The sequence below is a fragment of the Sinocyclocheilus rhinocerous genome, unplaced genomic scaffold (genome assembly GCF_001515625.1).
Source record: "Sinocyclocheilus rhinocerous isolate Xijiao unplaced genomic scaffold, SAMN03320098_v1.1 scaffold283, whole genome shotgun sequence".
NCBI classification, from domain to species: domain Eukaryota; kingdom Metazoa; phylum Chordata; class Actinopteri; order Cypriniformes; family Cyprinidae; genus Sinocyclocheilus; species Sinocyclocheilus rhinocerous.
This window is the reverse complement of record NW_015627233.1, coordinates 62,705-84,990: the sequence shown is the minus strand read 5'-3', so window position 1 is coordinate 84,990 and position 22,286 is coordinate 62,705. Positions and strand designations below refer to the sequence as shown.

The 22,286-nt window shown below is 34.6% G+C and overlaps 2 protein-coding genes across 3 annotated transcripts in view; one reads left to right on the top strand and one right to left on the bottom strand.

Annotated features, from left to right (window-relative positions):
- The window catches only part of LOC107723581 (integral membrane protein GPR137B-like), a 25,357-nt gene extending 21,569 nt beyond the window's left edge, over positions 1 to 3,788 (bottom strand). For both annotated transcript variants that reach the window (XM_016532289.1, XM_016532293.1), the window contains exon 1: positions 2,250 to 3,788. In XM_016532289.1, coding sequence (XP_016387775.1) covers positions 2,250 to 2,633 — 384 coding nt within the window. In that variant the 5' untranslated portion in view covers positions 2,634 to 3,788. The remainder of the gene's footprint in view (positions 1 to 2,249) is intronic.
- A 10-nt stretch (positions 3,789 to 3,798) lies between these two features.
- Positions 3,799 to 22,048, top strand: LOC107723607 (thioredoxin domain-containing protein 16-like). Its single transcript, XM_016532324.1, has 19 exons — positions 3,799 to 4,263; positions 4,456 to 4,538; positions 4,669 to 4,742; positions 5,433 to 5,507; positions 5,641 to 5,762; positions 5,850 to 5,940; positions 7,479 to 7,635; positions 7,757 to 7,923; positions 9,944 to 10,004; positions 10,083 to 10,203; positions 10,291 to 10,437; positions 10,517 to 10,576; positions 11,821 to 11,989; positions 12,375 to 12,511; positions 13,984 to 14,068; positions 14,228 to 14,366; positions 15,640 to 15,809; positions 15,905 to 16,095; positions 20,851 to 22,048. The coding sequence occupies exons 1-19, from the start codon at positions 4,122 to 4,124 to the stop codon at positions 21,069 to 21,071; spliced, it is 2,412 nt and encodes an 803-aa protein (XP_016387810.1). The 5' UTR covers positions 3,799 to 4,121; the 3' UTR covers positions 21,072 to 22,048.
- Positions 22,049 to 22,286: the final 238 nt, after the last annotated feature.

Below are 22,286 nucleotides of genomic sequence, written 5' to 3'. Positions count from 1 at the left end.
CAAAATAAATTATTTAAAAGATTCTTTATCAAATATAATATTTGTTTGTAGATGTGTGTAAAATGTTTACAGCAGAGATATATATTGTACATAATGCTGCTTTTCCTTTTCGAACTAGCTACAAAACAACTGATGCGATCTTCCTATATGACACCCAGCTAACCCGTTTCTGCAGCAACTAGCATGAAACATCAATCACTGCATCCAATTACCAAGGAAAATTAATGTGGGGCAAACAGCCGAGTTAAAATAGTGGTCATTTGGTCATTACTGAGTGGACAGAGCACTAGATCACAACACGGCGTTCATGGCCACACAAATGACTCATTCGGATACGTACCCCATACGGGTACAGTACCCCACCGATGTGATTTTGTTTTTGGCTGACATTTCGGAGTCGGGGTGCTCGGCGTCTTTGTCTGTGCGGTGGCTGTACTCAGAACAGAATGCTGCACACCCCTTGTGTTGTGCCTGGAATAGTACAGGATTGAGCAGGGTGATGTAATGCTCTTGCAGCAGGTGCCTCTGATTGGCTCGCACCTTCAAATGCCAACTCGCACTGTTCAGGCAGTGACGGTACGATGCCCACATCTCAAATATCTCCCGAGGAATACGCACAAACAAAGACCAGCTATCTCGAGCAACCCTCTGCAACTTAATGTGGGTGTAAGGGGAAAGGCTGCAGACAGGCATAAACGGTGGTTGCATAAAACAAAGCTGTCAATAAATCTAACAGGACTGCAGGGCCTGTCAGTCAGGTTTGATTGTGCCACAGCTCTCTGTGCTGACTACGGACGAAATAAAATGCAATATAAGCAAGTTTAGAGTAATATCAGAGACGGGGTGATGTCGGACAGAACGGAAAGGGCAAAGCACACATTTGTTGAGTTTGGACATGAATAATAAGATTAAATTTAGATTAAAACCAAATATTTCACCATAACAGTTATGGTGGCATTCAACCAAAGAAGTGAAACAAGACATTATATAAACTACCCTCTCATTTATTAGACATTTAAATTACTATATTTTAAAGGAATAGTTCTTGCTAATGAGGAACAAAAGAGAAGTTTAGCAGAATAACACTTCTGTTTTTCATAAAAAGAAAATGAATGGTGACCAGGGGTTTTCAAGCTACCAAAATAAATGTATTTAATACAGATTGTATGCAGTTCTGAATATCTCATTCACATTTGCACCTATTCAGATATGGTGCATCAAGATATTACATCCGACTTTGAATATAAGTGCATATTCAAATCGCAAAGGAGATTTGTGACTTACAATGCACTGGGAATCAAACCCATGACTTTGCTATTGATATACTCTACTTTTTGAAGTACAGGATGCCTGTAGCTCTACCATTTTTGTCAGTTTCTATCACAAAACCATTATCTGACATCCAATGACTTGGAATATAGTGCAATAGTTGTACTGACTACTATTATGTTACTTTAATGGTGCTTTTTGGAGCATGACAGAACAGCCCTTGGTCACTATTCGCTTTCTCTGTATGGAAAAGAGCAGCGTGGACATACTTCTAAACATCCCTTTTTGTGGTCTACAGAATAAAGAAAATCAAACAGCTTTGTTTGGACTGACATGGACATGCGTAAATGATAACAATAATGTAATTTTTGTGAACTAAGAAAATTTCTAGAATAAGGGCCTGTAATGTTCTGTTCTCCAGTGCATAAAGCTTTGGAGATTAAATGAACAATATTTCATCCCCTGCATGATGAGGTTTTGCATTCACAGACGGCCAAGACTTTACAAAGGGTGGAAGGATGGACCAAAAGTGGCAATAATAGTCCTCATTCAGACTGTCCTGTGAACTGCACTGTTGTGGCCAAGCAGAGGGACTTGAACAGAAACTGATGACCTCCAGCTGTGCTCTTGTCCCAGTATCATGAACATGATGAATGTCTCTAAATGTCTTAAACAAAATAATTTGCCTGTATGACAATATTACAATGCTTTTAATCGCAATTACAGCATGAAGCTCCAAGTCAGTCACATGAAGTAAACACATTTGGTGGGAGGGACCAACTTAGATGCGAGTTGCATAGAAATGGAACACTAACTAAATGCAAAAGGATTCATATTCTCTCTATATAACAAATTACATTGATTTTGTATGTTAATTAGACCACCAACCATCATAAAGACGCGTTTTGAGGGTGTGTAATACATTGCAAAACAAAAACAAAAACAAAAACAAATTGGGGAAACAGCAAAGTGGGACTTACCTGAGCAAAATAAAGGTTGAGCAGACACAGAGTGAAGAACTGCAGGCAGACTGGAAAACAATACAGGAGCCAGAACGGCAAAGGCTGAAGCTGGTTTGCTTGAACAACATTTTTAAAGTAGAAAGAGAATAGTGTCGTCCTCAAAGCCGACCAGAGCAAACACAGAAAGAGAAAAACACTCTGGTAGCTGAAGCGCTTGTGTCCGTAGTGCAGAATCAACCAGAGCTGCAGGTAAACAAACACGAAGAGCAGCGAATACAAAACCGTGTAGAGAACCGTGAGACCGAGCTGCACAGACGGGGGAACCGCAGCCTGGATCAGTTCGGCGGAGGATGAGTCCGTCCAAACACTGACACTGACCTGGTTTTCCAGTAAAAACAACATATCGACGGGATGCTCGTTATCACGTCGACTTATCCACAACGCTCTATCGTTTTCCTTCCCATGAAACTTTTCATGCAGACGTTTTGAAATTAGGAGCAATTGAATAACGTCAAACTTAATTACAAATGACTATATGAGCTGAAAATGAAAAACTACAGGCTGCCCTAAGTTGTTGTCGTATGGAATAAACTTTAAAGCAATTCTCGGATGTTTATAAGCAAGATGTGGAAAACAAACAATTAAAAAATAACAGCAAAGTCCCCAATCTCTGCAAAGCAGCTCCCTCCGAACTAAGAAAAACCAACTCTAGCGCTAGAAAAGAAGCGATCAGCTGGCTAGTGTTGCTGCTCTGGCCCCGCCTACTGACCAATGGGAAAAGGCTAGAATCTGACGCGATTCTGTCGCCATGTTGGCTCTCGGCTGAATAGTGCTGAATGGAAAAAAATCTGTTACATTCGAGCCAAAATGAGAGGCTTTTCAAGTACGTTCGCCGAAAAGCAATTTACACTGCCGCCTACTTTTTTGAGAAACCAATCATTTGTCTTTTGGGTGTCCTGCCTCTGGATCTCTACGTTTTTAATTTTCAGAGTATCGGCATTGTTGTTTTGAAATAATGCTTGGACGTTTGCGCATGTTGTTTTTGTGAGCTTGCAGTGGTTACATTTGTAAGATTTTATTTTAATAGCTAACATAACAGTATGCAAAATAATTGGATAATTTGTTTATAAATTGACGGGTGTACAAAGCTGTGGTTTATGCATGCAATGCATGTTTTGTAAGAAAGGAATGAAAAGCAAATAAGTATAGGGAAAAAAAATCCCCAAATCTCTGCAAGGCAGCTCCATCCGAGCAAAGAAAAACAACTCGTTAAAAAAAAGCGATTATCAAATGTAGCGAGCGATCACGCTCGGGCCCCACGTACTGGCCAATAGGACGAAGCTGGAAACCAACGCGCCTTAGTCGCCATATTGGCTCTCAGTTGAAATAGCGGTGGATAGAAACAGGCCGTTACACTGGAGCCAAAATGACAGGCTTTTCAAACGACTTTCGCTGCTGAGCCATGAGCCCTCCGCCTACTTCATTCTCATTGGTTTTCTCACTGGATATCTTTGTATTTTTAGCTTTCTGATTGGTGTTCAGCTCACCGTTAAACCCTCCCCACAAATTTAATTGGACAACGTCTGCGCATGTTGTTTTAGTGTTCGAGGATGTAGATTTTCAGTACTTACATTTGTAACACTGACCGGTAAACATTAACCTATTGGATTTTGTATAGTCAAAATGACTATATATATATATTTTTTTTTAATAGGTTGCCCTTAAAAATGTAATTTGTTAGGGTATGACTGATGCATTTAGTAGCACAGCCCAGGCGAGTTGTTTTGACAGAATATGGATATATTCTTTGTGTACCAGTTTTTACTGGGCTCATCCTTAATATGAACTAATGTAAATGGATGTAAGTTAAAGGTTCATTAAGTAGGCACCATGTGCATCGTCTATTTTATTGCGTTTTTATTTAGCCTAACATCAGAGCAATGTTCCTCCAAACTGACAGAAGATTCCAGTCAGAGCTTCATGGAGAGGATGCACACAGGGAAGACGTCCTTTATGTACTTTGGAAATCATGGTGAGACTTTGATAAATGTGTTGCAGATGATTGCAGAACCGTTATCACAATGTGCAAAGCTAAGCAAGAGTCATTTGTCAGATCAGCACATCAGCGTATCTGCTGAATCAATGCATTTGAGGTGTCAAAAAACTTATAAAGTTAATTATTAAAGTTCATAGGCTATTACATAAGCTATAGTTCTACTTGCAGTCAATCCAACCATCAAACTGTTCATGGAGCAGCTTGAGATGTCAGCTGATGCCCTACAGGACTATGGAATATCTGTTGGGAAGGTGAGCAAAATCTCATTTCAGGTCTCACCAGAATGTCAGAAGAAGGAGCTTTCTGATGTCTAGTTATTTTGTACATGATGGTTGACTATAATGCAGTAATATCAGCTTGAATGACTGATTGTTTTTACAGGTGAACTGTTCTAAAGATGCTATAGCAAACTACTGCACAGGAGAAAAGCTAATGACCAAGGCATACTTGTTCAGGTAAACGTTTATGAACTTTACCCTCACATCATTATATACATTCAAAATGTTGGGGTTAGTAAGATTTTTGAAAGAAATTATTTAGCAGGGATTCATTAAATTGATTCAAAGTTACAGTGAAGTCATTTATAATGTTACAAAAGATTCTGTTTCAAATAAGTGTACTTTTGAACGTTCTGTTTATCAAAGAATCCTGAAAAATTAATGGTTTCCGCAAAAATATTAAGTTGCACAACTGTTTCCAACATTGGTAATATTAAGAAATGTTTCTTGAGCAGCAAATCAGCATATTAGAATGATTTCTGAAGGGTCATGTGACACTGAAGTCTTGTGTAATGGCTTCTAAAAAAAATTCCACTTTGATGTAACATTTAAAAATATATTAAATATAAAACAGTTATTTGTTGTTGTTAAAAAATGTTATAAAAAATTTTTTTTTGTTATATAATGTACAAATATTTCACAAAATTACTGTTTTTACTTTATTTTTGATCAGATAAATGCAGCCTTAAGACACTTCTTTTAAAAACAATTCAAAATCTTTCATTGTTGAAACATGAGATATTTAGCCAAATGTTTATGTATATTTTTTGCCAAGTATATATTTTTTTGACAAATATAAAAATGATCCGTTGACTCCATACAGGTTTGGAACGGCCCAAAAGCTTTTATTATCTTTTATCATTCCAGAGGCTCTGAGGTCCTGAGGAGTTTCGACATCGATACCGTATTTGACGTCAATGCAATTGTTTCTCATGTGCTTTTGTGAGTTCCTTTATTTAAAACTTTTACAGTAGCACCACCAACATTTAACGATGTGGATATTTCGGCTGGTGGAACTGCAGTGATGACCTTGTCCAGTTGACCTTTGAATGTGTGCCTTATTTCCTCCATAAAGCTCTGTCCTCTTCAATGAAGTCCGTTATGTGCACACACCTGCTGAGCTGCTGCGTGTGGAGAGCGCAGCCAAACAAAACAGTGACATTGTGGTCAGCCACATACCAGTGCTTGGCCTTCCAGGTAGGATCTCTATATTCTCTATAGTCCATTGTCTTGGTTGGAATGAAGCAATATTATATATCTCTTGTTGTTTTTTTGTCGGGATAGAGCACCGAGCTTTGATGGAGGCAGCGTTTGTGTATGGAACCAAATACCAGTTTGTCCAGACGACTGGCACTTTGGTTCTAAAACATATGGGGTAAGTTTTATATTACTCTAAGGAGTAGAGGTCGACCGATAGTGGATTTTACCGATACCGATAGCTAGGTTGGACCACACAGGCCGATACCGATTAATCAACCGATAGTTTTTAAAATGGTAAACTAAAACAGAGCTTTACTATTTAAAAAAGGTCGCACTGTAGAGCCCTGCGATGCGTTCTCGGAGAAGTCACACACCAGACGCGTCACTTTCAATTCCAGCAGCGGTCTAAAACTGTTTATTTAATCACCAAACGGACATAAGTTTGCTTCAAGAATGAACAATGTGGCATAAATGAGTTTGAAGTTCGGTGTTTAAAAAAAAAAAGCTCTCTATATGAAGCATAAAGACTTTATTAGAGCCACAGAAAGAGCACAATACATAATTCATAGCCTAGGGTGAAGTCATTACGTACATTAACAATGATTTGGGACAAATATAATGTAATTTAATGGAAAACTATGTGAATGGCGCTCTGTTCCGTGGCAGAATTTTCTGTCGGCTGCATTTAAATGCAGGTTTGAAGTTTCCCGCTCTGTGCAGCGCGCAGTGTCACGTGTCAAAACAAACAACACGTGCTGTTAAGTGATTTCCGCCTCTAGAGGCCGCTCTCGTACTGTATAATGGCAGCGGACCCTTCTCGGCAACGGACGCAACCCGGAAAACTATCGGCATTGATTTTTGCCGATAACCGATAGTTCCGCCAATCAACTATCGGTGCCGATTAATCGGCAAAACCGATGAATCGGTCGACCTCTACTAAGGAGCAATATAATTTCAGTCCTTATTAAGGTACTCAAATCATAAAATGAACAGAGATGTGATGCATGACATTTTTTATGTTGCCATAGACAACTATAATTATGAAAAATATGGCCACAAGGTGTTCCCAAAGTTGTTCTAAACTTCTCATCACTTGTTTGGATATCCAACGACCAGTGTTATTTTTGTATCATTGCTATTCTATTATAGTTTTTGTTGATATTTTATTGTAATATTTTATGTTTTCACTTAAATTTTAGTTTAGATTAGTAATTTTGTCGTATGATTAGTCATTTTTTATTTTTTTTTAAAACGTGGTTTTATTTTTAAATAGGTCTGTGTGGTTTTTAATAATTTTATTTATTAGTTTTAGTTTATTAAAATGAGAAATGTTGCCTTGTTGAATATTTTGTGGTCGTTGACAGGGTTATTATAGTTAACTAAAACCATAAAATGTGATCACATTTTACATTTGTAACCACATTTTTTTTTACTTGAAAAAGTAATATATAACAGACATAAATTAAATAAAATATAGCAAAAACCTTATATTATTTCAGTTTGTTTATTTTACGTCAAGTAGCAAAAAATGTGATTACAAATTTAAAATCTGGTTTAATTTATGGTTTTATTTAACTATAAAAACCTTGCCAACTACCACAATATATGAACATTAATTGCATTAATAGACATTTAGACAATTTGATATAAATGATAACAAATTCTTCAAGTACTTCAGTGCCTCTCAAATGAATCTTCTGTTCTCCTTCACAGGGTCGTCGATCCCTCTTCTTCTCAAGCACGGCTGTGGTTTCTGCACTGTAAAGGTGTGTCCAGGCGGTCTGATCCGTGTCCCAGCATTCCAATGAGGAAACCACTCAACACCATCAACATACACACCTTCCTGCAGCTGATGGAAGCACCTCTAGTGGTGAGAAAGCATCTTCAACTTCCTGTCATTAATACCAGATATAATAAAAAGGAGTTGGAATTCTGATTCTCACTTCAGTTCCATATCTGTTATGTTTGATTGTGGACTTGTTTTTTGGCAGACAGAGGCAGTGCTGGACCCGTCTGACGTAGATGTGGTTCATATGCACCTCGGTGTGCCCGTGCTGTATCTGTTCTCTCAGCCACAAACCCAGCAGCTGGACCGGGCCACCGCTCAAACTCTCGCCCTGCAGCTCCGCGGGGAGGTCGGAGTAGTGCTCATTCACAGGTACTGACGACGGCAACAAAAACAATACTGCATTTCATATATTCATGTAACAAGATTCCATGGGCAACACTTTACAATCGGCAATTAGCTAAAGCATTGGATGTTGTGAACCAAAAAATATTTTTTATTACTCTTATTATTTTTATTATTTATTTGTGACCCTGGTCTTAAGTGTCAATTTTTCGAAATTGAGATTTATAAATCACCTGAAAGCTGAATAAATAAGCTTTCCATTTTTTAGGATAGAACAATATTTGGCCGAGATACAACTATTTGAAAATCTGGAATCTGAGGGTGCAAAAAAAATCAAAATATTGAGAAAATCGCCTTTAAATTTGTCCAAAGGAAGTTCTTAGCCATGCATATTACTAATCAACAATTAAGTTTTAATATATTTATGGTCGGAAATTTACAAAATATATTCATGGAACATGATTTTTACTTAACATCCTAATGATTTTTGGCATAAAAGAAAAATCTATTATTTTGACCCATACAATGTATTTTTGGCTATTGCTACAAATATACCCCAGCGACTTAAGACTGGTTTTGTGGTCCAGGGTCACATTTAGTTTTTTATTATTGTCTGTGTTAATGTTTATAATCTTTCACATTTTATAAATAGCCTATTATGTAATATATGTTATATACAAATACAGTATATAAAACCTTATATATACTGTATAAGAGATATGTTATACTTAAAGTATATAAAACTAACTGGTCAGATGTTTTTTTTTTTTTTTTTTCAAAAATACAATAAAAAATAAATATTGTGAGAAATTATGATTTCAAATATTTGTTGTCTATTTGAACATATTTTAAAACATAATTTATTCCTGTGATGCAAAGCTGAATTTTCTTTACGGTCTGAAAAGGTAGCAAAAAAGAACGAGAGTTGTTACAACATTATGAGCACTCAATGATAATTAATAAAAATATCAAAGACATTAGGTTGCAAATTATAGGTGGGTTTTTAGGGTGTGAAGATTATGATGTTATTTGTTCAAAAATTGAGTAAAAACAGAAATATTGTGAAATATTATTACAATTAAAATGAACAGTTTTCTCTGTTTTAGTATATTTTAAAACATAATTTATTTCTGTGATGCAAAGCTGAATTTTCTGCATCATTACTCCAGTCTTCAGTGTCACATGATCCTTCAGAAATCAATCATTCTAATATTTGGTGATCCAAAAACATTTCTTATCATTATCGATGTTGAAAACATGACTTAATATTTTATTAAGCTGCGTAATATTATATTAAATAACATTTTATTATGCTGCTTAATATTTTTGTAGAAAACGTGATACATTTTTTCAAGATTCTTTTCTTGCATATAAAGATAAAAAGAACAGCATTTATTAGAAATGTTTTGTAAGCTTAAATATCTTTACGTTCACGCTTGATCAGTTTAATGCATCCTTGCTGAATAAAAGCATTAATATATGTCCAAAAAGTTTTATATACCTACTACAATCATTTATAAATAAATTGACAAATTAGTTTACAACTGACTAATGTTAACATTTACACATTTCTATGTTAACAGTGTTTCAGCGTATAAAAAAATGAAACATTGTCCAATATTAATAAAAACAAAAGTATTAATCATTGTTAGACATGTTAACTATCTCTTGTTAATTGTCGTTACCAAGTAAGTTAGGGTGGGTTTCTTGATTTTTATCTATCTGGAATTGATTTGGAGGGGAGAAATTTGATATTATTGGTAATATTTATTTTCCCATGAAATAAAAATAAGTATAGGAAGTTTTTACATTATGGTGAAGATCATGAAAGGGAATGTTTTTGGGCAAAGGATGCACTATAATGACTCGTGCATAATACGAGTAGGGACATTTTTACTATTTTTAGTAAATTGGGTCAGTTTTGATATATCCATACAACATCCAATACACATCTCCAAACTGACTTCCACAGATCTTATTTTCAGTCAACAAAGTATCTCCCTCTTGATTTTGATTAGTTTTTTTTTTTTCCCTCTTCGTTTTTCAGGGACAGTCCGAACGTGAAAACTTCGCTGAAATACAACGCTGCTTACAGACTCCCACAGGAGGTCAGTTTAACCTTTGAATGTGTTGTGTGATTGTGATTATTTGATAGATCTGTTTTTAACAAAAGCTTTTCTCAACAGGATGTGAAATATTTTACCCTGAATAGCGCCGAAGGGGTTGTGAAACTTTTCAAAGAAGAACTTTTGCAAGAACACAAGTCCGAAGAGGAAGAGGAAGATGAGGAACATTGGTCAGATCTTGGTAGGATGCCACCTATGCAGTCATTGCTAACTAGTATAATGGTTCAAGTGGTTTTGAACTGCTTCTAAAGATGCTGAATTTATCCAGATATTCTCGATGATGAGGTGTCCGAGTCTGTGTACAGAGACCGTGATCTTATGCTGGATTTGGAGTCTGTTATTGAGCTCACTTCAGACACTTTTCAAATAACAGTCACACAGAATGATGTCACAGTGGTGCTGTTCTATTTTAAATGTGAGTTTTATTTTTGTATTATTATTATAGTTGATGTGTAAGACGAATCTACCCTGATATATCCACTTTTGTCCTCTAGGGGATGCTGTCTGTATGGCTTTCATTCAGTCATATATAGAGGTGGCGGATGCACTTGAAGGTAAAAGCATTTCAATGATGAACAAAATTGACAGAAATTCTGTAAATGGAGTTATGTCGCATTTTTTTTCTTTATTGATTCATTTGATGGAATCCATTTTCAGATAATATTAAAGAAACAGTCATTCTCGATCTCTACATAATAAATTGTTTTGCTTTTACACTGGCCTCAAAAAGTATTTCGGCACTTAAGTCATTGCATTAGATAATAAAATATAAAACCAAGTGGAATCTGCAAACAAATGATTTTTCTTAGGACTAACATCCCTTTTCTGAGCCATTTTTGTAATGATTTTTAACAGACTTGTCTGTGATTTTCAGTTGATATATTAAGCGATTTCCTCTATCCTTTATTGCTTTTTTTTTTTTTTAAATAATTAGATTTAATGAAGTTAAATAAAAAATGAAAATTTGGTCATTATTTACTTACCTTTATGTCAATATGTATGGCTTTTTTGTTTTATTTTGCAGAAAAAATGTACAGTGTTTTATTTATTTGAATTTTTTTTTTATTTTTAACTTAATTTACATTTAATTATAAATTACATTGAATTAATGGCAAAAACTTTTTCACACCTCAAGATTGCATAATTAAAAGAAAAATGCACAAATTTTGTGTCCATTTTATTATCTGACATCACATGTTATGTTAAAAATGTGCACAAACTTCAGTCAAAGACTTGTGGAAGTAATATCAGAATACAGTATGTTAAAACCACATCCCTCTGTCTTTTTCTTTTTTGCTCTGTCTCTTTCTTTATCATGTTCAGGTATGAATGGGGTAAAGTTGGCGTCAGTAAACTGTGGAGAATGGACTGACATTTGCAGTGATCACAATGTCACTTCCTTCCCTTTTTTTTTTTTTTAAATAATTAGATTTAATGAAGTTAAATAAAAAATGAAAATTTGGTCATTATTTACTTACCTTTATGTCAATATGTATGGCTTTTTTGTTTTATTTTGCAGAAAAAATGTACAGTGTTTTATTTATTTGAATTTTTTTTTTATTTTTAACTTAATTTACATTTAATTATAAATTACATTGAATTAATGGCAAAAACTTTTTCACACCTCAAGATTGCATAATTAAAAGAAAAATGCACAAATTTTGTGTCCATTTTATAATCTGACATCTCATGTTATGTTAAAAATGTGCACAAACTTCAGTCAAAGACTTGTGGAAGTAATATCAGCATACAGTATGTTAAAACCACATCCCTCTGTCTCTTTCTTTATCATGTTCAGGTATGAATGGGGTAAAGTTGGCGTCAGTAAACTGTGGAGAATGGACTGACATTTGCAGTGATCACAATGTCACTTCCTTCCCCACCGTTCTGATCTACCGGCCCATGGCTGTGGCTCAGCTCTATAAGGGAATGCTGGGAACCAAGAGCCTACACAGGTTCATACTACTGTGAGTATTGTGTCCTCTTACCTACACAAGGTCAGATCATCAGGGTGGGATTTAGTCTCCGTCACTCAGGATTAACCTGAAAGTGGGCTGTCTTTTTTTAAATTAGAGGCCTGGTGATTGAAGAGCGCGTTTGCAGATTGTGCCTCCACACTGACCTTCTTTTATATGTTCTTATATGGCTGTGAGTTGATAAAGGCAACTATAGTGTTTTATCTGTAGAGCACCATCAAAAATCAATTAATAGATGCTCCCAAGACAACAGTGCAGTGATCGTAAATGCGCTGCCTAGATTCCCACACAGAAAGCCAATAGTCTTTAATCAAGATTATCTCAGTTGAACATTTCACACCTAATGTTTATTAATGAGTTACTTTTGTTGTTGCAGGAGTCTGGTCTCCAATCCGTACCTTCTCTCCTCCTCTGCTGAGGTGATGTCGTTCTTGGAGGGAGATTTGTACAGTAAACATATGTATCTGACCCCTGTCAGAGTGCTGGGCCTTTTCAGTTCAACACATGACATGGGTAAGCCAACTTTCTCAGGAGTCACTGCTATGTGATAGATAGAGGATATATACATGTATAAACCTAAAAGGAGTAGTTCACTCAAAAATGATTTACTGTCATGCTACAACCCCATATTCTTCTTCTGTGAGGCACTTTTTTTTTTTAGAAAAACACTTTTATTAGATTTTTTTACCAGGAAAAATTTAGAATTTTCATCAAATCGAAATTTGAAAGACCTTATATTCACTACTATCGAACGTTTGGATTCATTTATTTAGCAAGGATCCATAAAATTAATAAAAAATGACAGTAAAGACTTTCACATTGTTAAAATAGTTTTATTGAACTTTTGACGTTTCTATTCACCAAAGAATTATGAATAAAAAATACGTCATTTCCACAAAAATATTAAGCAGCAAAACTGTTTTCAGCATTGATAATAATTGAGCACCAAATCAGCTTATTAGAATGATTTCTGAAGGATCATGTGACACTGAAGACTGCTGAAAATTCAGCTTTGCATCAAAGGGATAAATTACATGTATTCAAATAGAAAACAATTATTTTAAATTGTAATAGCATCTTGTAATATTACTGTTTTTACTGTATTTTGTTTTTCCTTTTTTTACTGTAAATAAATGCAGTCTTGGTGAGAATAGGAGACTTTAAAAAAAATATTTTTAAATCTGACCAAACCTTTGAACAGTAGTGTAATTTTTATTGTAATACTATAAGAAAATAATTTAAAAACTACTTTAATCTGGCTATAAAATAGCCTTTGATTCTCTTGTGGCACTACAAATAAATTATTTTTCTGTGAAATGCACAAGAACTGCTATGCAGAATGTCTGAGCTTCTGTTTTCCATGAAGTGAAAGTGGATGGTGATTTCCAAGCCTGAGCACCAGAAGAACTAATGAAAAGAGTAAATGGTGCTTATCTTGGTTTTGTGTAGCACCTGCTGCACCCTTAATAACCTTCTGAAAAATCCCAGCATTAGAAACAGTGAGGGTTTACATAAAAATATTAAAAGGTAGTTCATCCAAAAATAAAAGTTCTGTCATTATTTACTCACCTTTATGTCATCCCACACATTCATGAATTTCCACCTTCTGTGAAACACGGAAGAAGGTATTTTAAAGAAAATAAGTCATACAAGTTTGAAATGACGTGAGGGTGAGTAAATAATGACAGAATTTTAATTTTTGGGTGAACTATCCCTTTAAAACCACAGCAGCCGGTTTCATTTTGATGGTCAGAAGGATGCAGAAAGTGGACATGTAAAAACCAAATTACCTCTGTTATTGACTTGCAGGGAACAAATAAAATAAAAATATACTACATGACCTCTTCAAATGTTACACCGCTTGTATAATCACATTTGTTTTTTATATCATGGCAATCAAAATGTATTTTATGGGTGCAGCATGTATTGCATAACTTGTTACATATGCACAGGAACCTGTCAATCATGTGCTCTTTATGTCTTAGGTGTAACTTCATTTGAAGAAGCTGCAAGACTCCTCAGAGGAGAGACAATTCTTGGGCTGTTTGCCCACAAAGAGGCAGAGCAATGGTATCTGACAGTTTCACCACAACTATTTTGATGATGTAATATACTTGAGATTAAACCTTGCATTCAAAGAAATTGTAAGTGTCTTAACAAGATGATACATGTGTGGACTTCAGTGTGATGTAAGAAAGCGTTCCAGCTGACTGCTCTGTATTTGATTAGGGTGGAGGGACTGTCAGTAAACCTGCCTGCTCTACTGGTGTCCCGCAGCCCTGGAGTTCCTTATGAGGTCTATTCTCTCCCATCATCCTCACCAACGGACCTTGTCTCACTTATAAAACAAGTGGAGCTGGATCGTTTTGTAAGTTGTTTTGAGAAAATAGTTGCAAATTTACCACGTGTTTCACAGTTGCTCAATGGTACTTTATATTGGAATCACATGTGTTTTACTGGAATTTAAGTAACATGAATTGACTGGCTCTCCACATTGACGTAGTTAACAGTGTTGTTGTTGTACACTAAAACAAACTATTAAATTTGTTTTCATTAATTGTAAAAAAAAATTACATACATAAATATATAAAAATTTGTTGAAAAACACTGAAATAAAATAAATTTCAGTTGAATGTCTAAAGTTATCTAAAACTGAAATAAAAATAAATGAAAGCTACATAAAAAATATTTGTAAAAATATTACAAATAAAAAAAGCTGATAACAAAATTATTAAAACAAACTATAATTCAAAGGAAAACTGAAACTATAAAAATAAAAGCTAATTCAAAATGAATACTTATAAATAATATTAATAATAGTACATACATAAGCTTGTTCATAACTTATTTATATGAAATGTGATATGAAGGACTTATTTTTTGAGACAGACCCAGAATAACTTTTACAATTTAAAGGGGTCAGATGACGTTGCTAAAAAAGAACATTATTTGGTGTAATGAAATGTGTTTATGCGGTTTAAGGTAAAAAAAACCACATTATTTTCCACATACTGTACATTATTGTTTCTCCTCTATGCCCCGCCTTTCTGAAACGCGTCGATTTTTTTTCAAAATGGTGTTATGCAAATCTTCCCACACAGTGAGGTAGACATGTGGGGGCATGTTTGAACGAGGCGTTTTAGGAGGGCGTGGACAAGTCTTAACTTTTATAAAGAATATCTCTTTGGGTTTGAGACTTTAGTCTTTGCAACTTTAGGGATCTTATCTATTCACGAACAGCTTGTAACACTCCAAAGAGAAAGGAAAACTTGAAATCGCATCATATGACCCCTTTAAAGAATCTCTTACAGTCTTGTGTAAAAATTGAATTTTATAAAAATAATTTTATAAAATATTTGTATTTATTATAATTATTTATTTATTTAATTATATTGTTGAATGTTGAATCTGTATCTGCCATGTAATAGCTTGTGAAGCTGATATGGCAATACATTTATAAAAACAACAACAACATTTAAAAAATGGGAAAGTGAAATAATTCATCCCTACATGCCCCTTCACACTTGGTGGGAAAATACGCTCCTTCTCAAAATGCCATCTTATTGCAGTAAAAGTCGCCTTTTGTTCCTTTGCAAAAAACTCTCTAATAAGATGAAAATGTGTTGTGTTTTGCATTAAAGCCTGAACTGACTGTGGAGAATCTTCCATGGTATTTGGAGCTTGAGAAACCTTTGCTGCTGCTTTTTATCGGAAAGGAGGACAGTACAGAGAGTACAAAGGCTTTAGCAGAGATAAAGCAACCGCTGAGCTCTGGACAGCTGGATTCCTTCCTGCCATGTTGGATCCATCTGTGAGGAACATGATCTGTTAGACACATTAATCAAAATGCATTCACTTTAAGCAAACCCTTTGTTAATTGTCATCTATGGGGTTTCATTGTTTTAGAGGTCGGACACCTGTCGGGAGGTCTATCCTGGAAAAGTATCTTGGCTTTGTACCTCCACTTCCTGTTTTGGTGATGTCACAGTTAAAAACTGGAGAAGAGGTGTTCCTTTTCCCCCCAGAGCGCCCCCTAATGGCTAAGAACATCCTTCAGTGGATTCACGATGTGGAAAACGGACAGGAACAACCAGCAGGTGAGTCCCTGTAGCTTTTAATTAAAGGATTTTGATCCAAAAAACAACAGTTTGGTTCAGATTTCAGCCCTAACCAGGTGCAACAAAATGAATGAGGAAAAAAAAATGTCAAGTTTTCATCAATATAATTAACATTTCTGGACAGTTAACCTCACTTGCATGTTTGCGCTACATACTTGAAATATAGCGCAAAATGTTCGGCTTGAGGTGAAATGTGCTGTTTTTACTTCTGTCTGATGATAAATGAGGAAAATAAAAGACTTGGAGCCTTATTAAATGACAAGAATATCTTAGATATTTGGGCATTTATTTGTTTATTTTATATTTTATTGTATTATTTTATATTTTAGCATATCAGCATTAAAATATTGCATTTTGTGAATACTTTATATTTTATTTTAGCATATTAATGTTAAAAATTTAGCATTTAAATATTTTATTTTATGTTAAAATTAGTGCTGTCAAACGATTAATCGTGATTAATCGCATCCAAAATGAAAGTTTTTGTTTACATTATGTATGTGCACTTTGAATATTTATTATGTATATATAAATACAAACACATGGATGTATATATATTAGAAAAATATGTTATGTTTATATATTAAATATATTTATTTATAATATAAATTATATCAATATAAATATAGACATTTAAATACATGTAAATATTTTCAAAATATATACTGTATGTGTGTGTATTTATGTATACATAATAAATATACACAGAACACACACACATATATATTATGCAAACAGAAACTTATTTTGGATGTGATTAATCGCGATTAATCGTTTGACAGCACTAGTTAAAATCTATTGAATTAAAATGATTTATATTTTTATTTTTAGCATATTTTTAACATTAATATTTTTATTTTTATTTTGTAACTTAATTTCATTTTTATATCAGTTAATGGTATCTATATTTTTATATTCACTTCATCTGTGATTTTGTCGGTAGTTCACTTTCATTCATGACAGAAAAATAACTTGGAAACATGTTGGTTCCACCTGGCCGTGCCTTTTTGGCATAGTATTATTGAGAATATTATTGTGTGGTAACTGTGGAAATGTCAAGTGTGAATGTCTTCAAACTGTACCACCTCTTTAGCTAACTTTCACAGTAGTTAGACATTTGAAGACATCAAATATGTCCTTGTAATTGTTGGCAACGTCTGTTATTTGCCTACATTTCCAGGAATCAGTCATCGCTCACCCCTGCCCTGTAAAAGCTGGCACGCACCACACCAGTGTTTGAGATCACACCCTATCCATTCAGAACCTCACCAACACTTTTCCCCTAATACAATCACTATTGTTGCCTGTGGTAAAAAAAAAAAACAAGCCCAATCACTCAGATCCAGCACTCAACTCTGTTGATGCCTTTCCAAAATGCGCTCTCACTGCACGTCCCCAAAGACATTCCGCTGATGGTCTCTGAGCGGGTCTTGCTTTTGTCAGTGTCAAAACCTGAACTGGTTTTATACCCACTTTTCAGCATCTCCCATCTGCTTCCTGTGAAGCTGAGAGGAAACTGTATCCCTTAATTGTGTCTGATTGTTACAAGTTATTTCCCTGAAATCTTCTGCTGGACTCCTGGGGCCGGGCGACTTTTTTTTTTTGGCAGCTTTTTGCACTTCCGAAAAAGATGGCTTCATCCGTCTGTCGGTTAAAATGTGTTTTATGTGGATGGATGAAGCACTTTATCCATCGCAAGATATTTATTAAATTTCATATGCCAGTGAAATGCAGAGCAAATACAATTGTCTCCACATCATCTGAATTTTAGCCATGAAGCATTAGTGTAATAATAATGAAATGTCCTTCGCATTGCTGTTAAAAGAGTCATTGTATAGGTGCCTGTTTTATGACTCTTGGTGCAAGGAAAACACAATAGTTGTTTCCTTTCTGCTATTCGGCCCCATAGATTTTATTAGGCTGTTTGCGTATTGTCTGGTGTATGACTGTAATGTTAGTGTTTTAGCCTATTTTTTTGGTCCTGTATGTGTAATGGGGCGGTAAGTGTAATCATTCCCATTACACATTGATAGGTTTGTCCTTCTCTCTTCTGTGTGACCAGAGAAAGGATTCAGTCTCTCAAGACAAGAAAGATTCTACTTTTAATTTTGCATTTCTCATGGAAACTTTGCATAATAAGTGGCAGTGTCCCTCTGTGTTGTCACCACATTAAAGTTTAGATGCAGCAGGACTTTCCCTCATTGTGCTCATGGGAGCGATGAGTGACATTTTCATATCCTGTTACACCTTCATAATTTCCTACCATTATAAATATAACATTTTCTATTCATTATATTTATTATATTACTTTATTTACCCTACCGGTCACACTTCATTTTAAGGTCCAATTCTTACCATTAACTAACTATTAACTAAGACTTTTGCCTCAATAAACTCCTAATTTTCTGCTTATAAATGGTTAATAAGGCATTAATATGTGATTTATACTAACAAACAGCCAATATGCTAGTAATATGCATGCTTGTTTATAGTGAGAACTGGTCCTGAATAAATAAAGTGTTACCATACCACCATTGAAAAGTTTTGGATGGGTAAGATTTTTAAAAATGTGTTTTAAAGTCTCTTATGCTCACCAGGGCTGCATTTATTTGATGAAAAATGTAGTAAAAAGAGTAATAAGGTGGAAAAATTATTACTATTTAAAATAACCATTTTCTGTTTTAATATATTTAAATAATAATTTATTCCTGTGATACAAAGTTGAATTTTCAGCATCATTACTCCATTACTTCAGAGTCACATGTTCCTTCAGAAATCATTCTAATATGCTGATTGGTGTTGGTATTAATATTTCACAATATTACTGTTTTTACTGTATTTTTGATCATCTCTCTGTCTGTCTGTCTATCTATCTATTAGATGCTTTGATCCAAAATTTACTTACAGAAGAAAACATTTTAAAGTTAAAATGTTTAAGGGTCATTTAGAACATTAACAGCTAAAAGAAAAACTCCTGGACTCTTCAAGTTATGCTTTTTCTAGGCATCAGGGATGCACAGGTTTTTATCAGTGTGCTGGAAAAAAATAGCGTCTATATCCATGAAATAGAGCTGCAATTATTTCTTTTGGATGGAAGGAAATTCTGAGAAGATCTACAGTTATTTTCCACCTCTTCAGTGGTGTCTAAATGCCTATTTCAGGGGAGACTGCAGAACCAATATTTCATAGAACACTTTTGCTGTGTGTGTGTGTGTGTGTGTGTCAGATTGCTGTAGTATTGATTTCCACAACACTATACAACTATTTAGATTGTATTTATTTATTTTGTGAATGCATGACTGTTAAGCAGCCCTTTTTATTGAAGTTCTCACTACCATTCAAAAGTTTGTGTTTGATAAGATTTTTTAAAAAAATGTTTTTAAAGAAGTCTTAGTCTTTTATGTTCAACAAGGCGGCATTTATTTAAAAAATACAGTAGAAGCAGTAATATTGTGAAATATTACAATTTCAAATAACTGTTTTCTATTTGGATGTATATTTAAAATGTAATTTATTTCTGTGATTGCAAAGCTACATTTTCACATGATCCTTCATAAATCATACTAATATGCTGATTGAGTGCTCAAGAAACAATCTTCAATCAAATTTCTTGTCAAGACTGTTAAATTATTGGTAATGTGTCTGTTATTCCTCCTACCTTGATTGTTTGTTCTATTTATGTTATTATGTTTATATTTAAAAGATTAAAAAGAAAAAAGTTGATTAAAAAAAAAACCACAATCTTACTGACCCCAAACTTTTAAACATGGACCAATAGAAAGTCTAGAGACTTTCCCATCAAGTATAAAAATATAAATCAAGTATATCAATATAAATCAATCAAGCAATATAATCAAATTACTAATGAGAAATATTTGCATTCGTTGTTAATAAATTGTTTTATTATAGCATGCAGCTATGTTGTCTGTGTGTAGTCCTATCACGATAACAACTTTTTGTTGTGAGATATATTGCCCCAGAAATAATTGCGATAAGCGATATTATTGTCATTTTAAAGACAATTTTAAACCACTGAATATATAATCATAATGTAACAGCATAATAATGCAAGAAGGCCTACAGGGGTGTCCAAACTACGGCCCGCTGGCCAAATGCGGCCCGCAGCTGTCTTAATAGTCTATATTATATATGGCACCACTGAATATATAATCATAATGTAACAGCATAATAATGCAAGAAGGCCTACACGCTTCCAAATGACAACAAACTTTTAATTTTTACGAGTATTTAGATCATGGAAATTAAGCATCAAAATATTAGATACCTTGAAAAACCTGAATAAATAAATAAACATTTTCTAGCAAAAAGTGCAAAGTAACAAGTAGAAAAAAATAAAAATGCATAAAGAACTTGTATGGAGATTTTCTGCGCGATAAGTCGATATATTGATTATTGCGACAGGCCTATCTGTGTGCACAATTCCTTGTGTTTTCACAGGAATTATAGTAGATCAGTTTACATAGTTTCCACACCAAGACATCTGGAATCACTTGTCACTGTCCATTAGTAAACTCCTCTACTTAAGATTTCCATGTATCAAGCATCATTTACTACCTATAAGTGCTGTTTTGTTGTCATAAGTAGCATGTACACAGAGTAATTAGTGTTTACTCAAGTTGCGCTAGCTGTTCTTAATCAACCTTTGTGAAACGAGTTCGACAGACGTCACGAACTACAACATTCAGTTTTTTTTTTTCTCCGTTGTTCTTTTAGGCTTGATCCCAGATGGGAAATGGGGCCCTCCTGTGCCATTCTTTGACTTTCTGGCAATAATGGACCAAGAAGCACCGACTTACGCAGCTCAGAGGGCTCCTAAAATAAAGACTGGGGGCAGGGAAGACCACAGAGAGCAGAAGCATGTGACCCCAAACCAAAGACAAACCCCACATCCATCACCAAACCCCCAAGCACCTCGCCAGCACTCTGAACTATAAGTCCTCTCATGGCACAGAAGGTTATGTAAGCAATTCACATGACTGCTTGACATCTGTTAGATTTTACATTACGTGTGACGTTAACATCTTCAGTGCTATTAGCAGAAATGTGTGTATATCAGAACGTGGGTATCACACATTTTCCAACGTATTTTTCACAAATCGAATAGACTTTTCCTAAATTAAATCAAGCTAGTTTACATTTTAGTGCTGTAACTTTATACTTTATACACAGAATGTGATATTTAAAACCTGAAAAAGATCTACAAGAATGTATTTATTTATCCACCGCATTTATCTAAATGTTTTTGAGAGACTGTATTATTCCGATTTCTACAGTGCCTGTTTGGTAATGTTTTTATACAAATACAGAGCTTCACATATGGATGACATTTGTAAATTTGTACATTGTCTGTTGTTTCAGTCATGGAAGAACAGCAGCTGAGTTTTTTTTTACCATATCGTGCTGCTTTCATGATGGAAAGACTAACGTCAAACCTAAAAGAGGCTGCATCTTTGGTTGATTGCATTGTTAAAGTTAATTAGCGAGGGAAGAACTACTTTTTAATTCAAACCATAGTTACTAAGCGAGCCCCCCGTCTTTTGTGTGCTGCCGGGATCTGTATCCAGGATTTAAACCCTAATGCAGATGTTTTCGGGAACTTTTTAAATACCAATTTTTTTTGGCAATGAAATGCGATCCCAATATGTGGTTGGATGCACATGCGTTTTCACGTGAGCAGAAATGTTCATATATACACTCACCCATGTGAAGGTCATTATATAGGATAAGCCTGCATGGAAACTCCATAAGCATACTAGACCTCTGTTTACAGTATCTGTGCTATATCCTCTCACGAGATCTCTGACTTCTGCAATGAACATCATTTCAGCAGTTAGTTGAGTCTCACTTGAGGGTTTATATGTGACCCTGGAGCACAAAACCAGTCATAAGTAACATGGGTATATTTGTAGCAATAGCCAACAATACATTGTATGGGTCAAAATTATCGATTATTCTTTTATGCCAAAAATCATAAGGATATTAAGTAAAGATCATGTTCCATGAAGATATTTTGTAAGTTTCCTACTGTAAATATATCAAAACTTTATTTTTGATTAGTAATATGCGCTGCTAAGGACTTCAGTTGGACAAAGGCAATTTTCTCAATTTTATTTGTTTTTTTTTTGCACCCTCAGATTTTCAAATATTGT

Bases quoted from the DNA above. Each gene is read 5' to 3' on its own strand.
- LOC107723607 (XM_016532324.1), top strand. From the start codon at position 4,122: ATGTGCATCGTCTATTTTATTGCGTTTTTATTTAGCCTAACATCAGAG. The intron at 7,636-7,756 runs GTGAGAAAGCAT...GTTTTTTGGCAG, and splicing joins TGATGGAAGCACCTCTAGTG to ACAGAGGCAGTGCTGGACCC. The intron at 10,204-10,290 runs GTAGGATGCCAC...GAATTTATCCAG, and splicing joins GGAACATTGGTCAGATCTTG to ATATTCTCGATGATGAGGTG.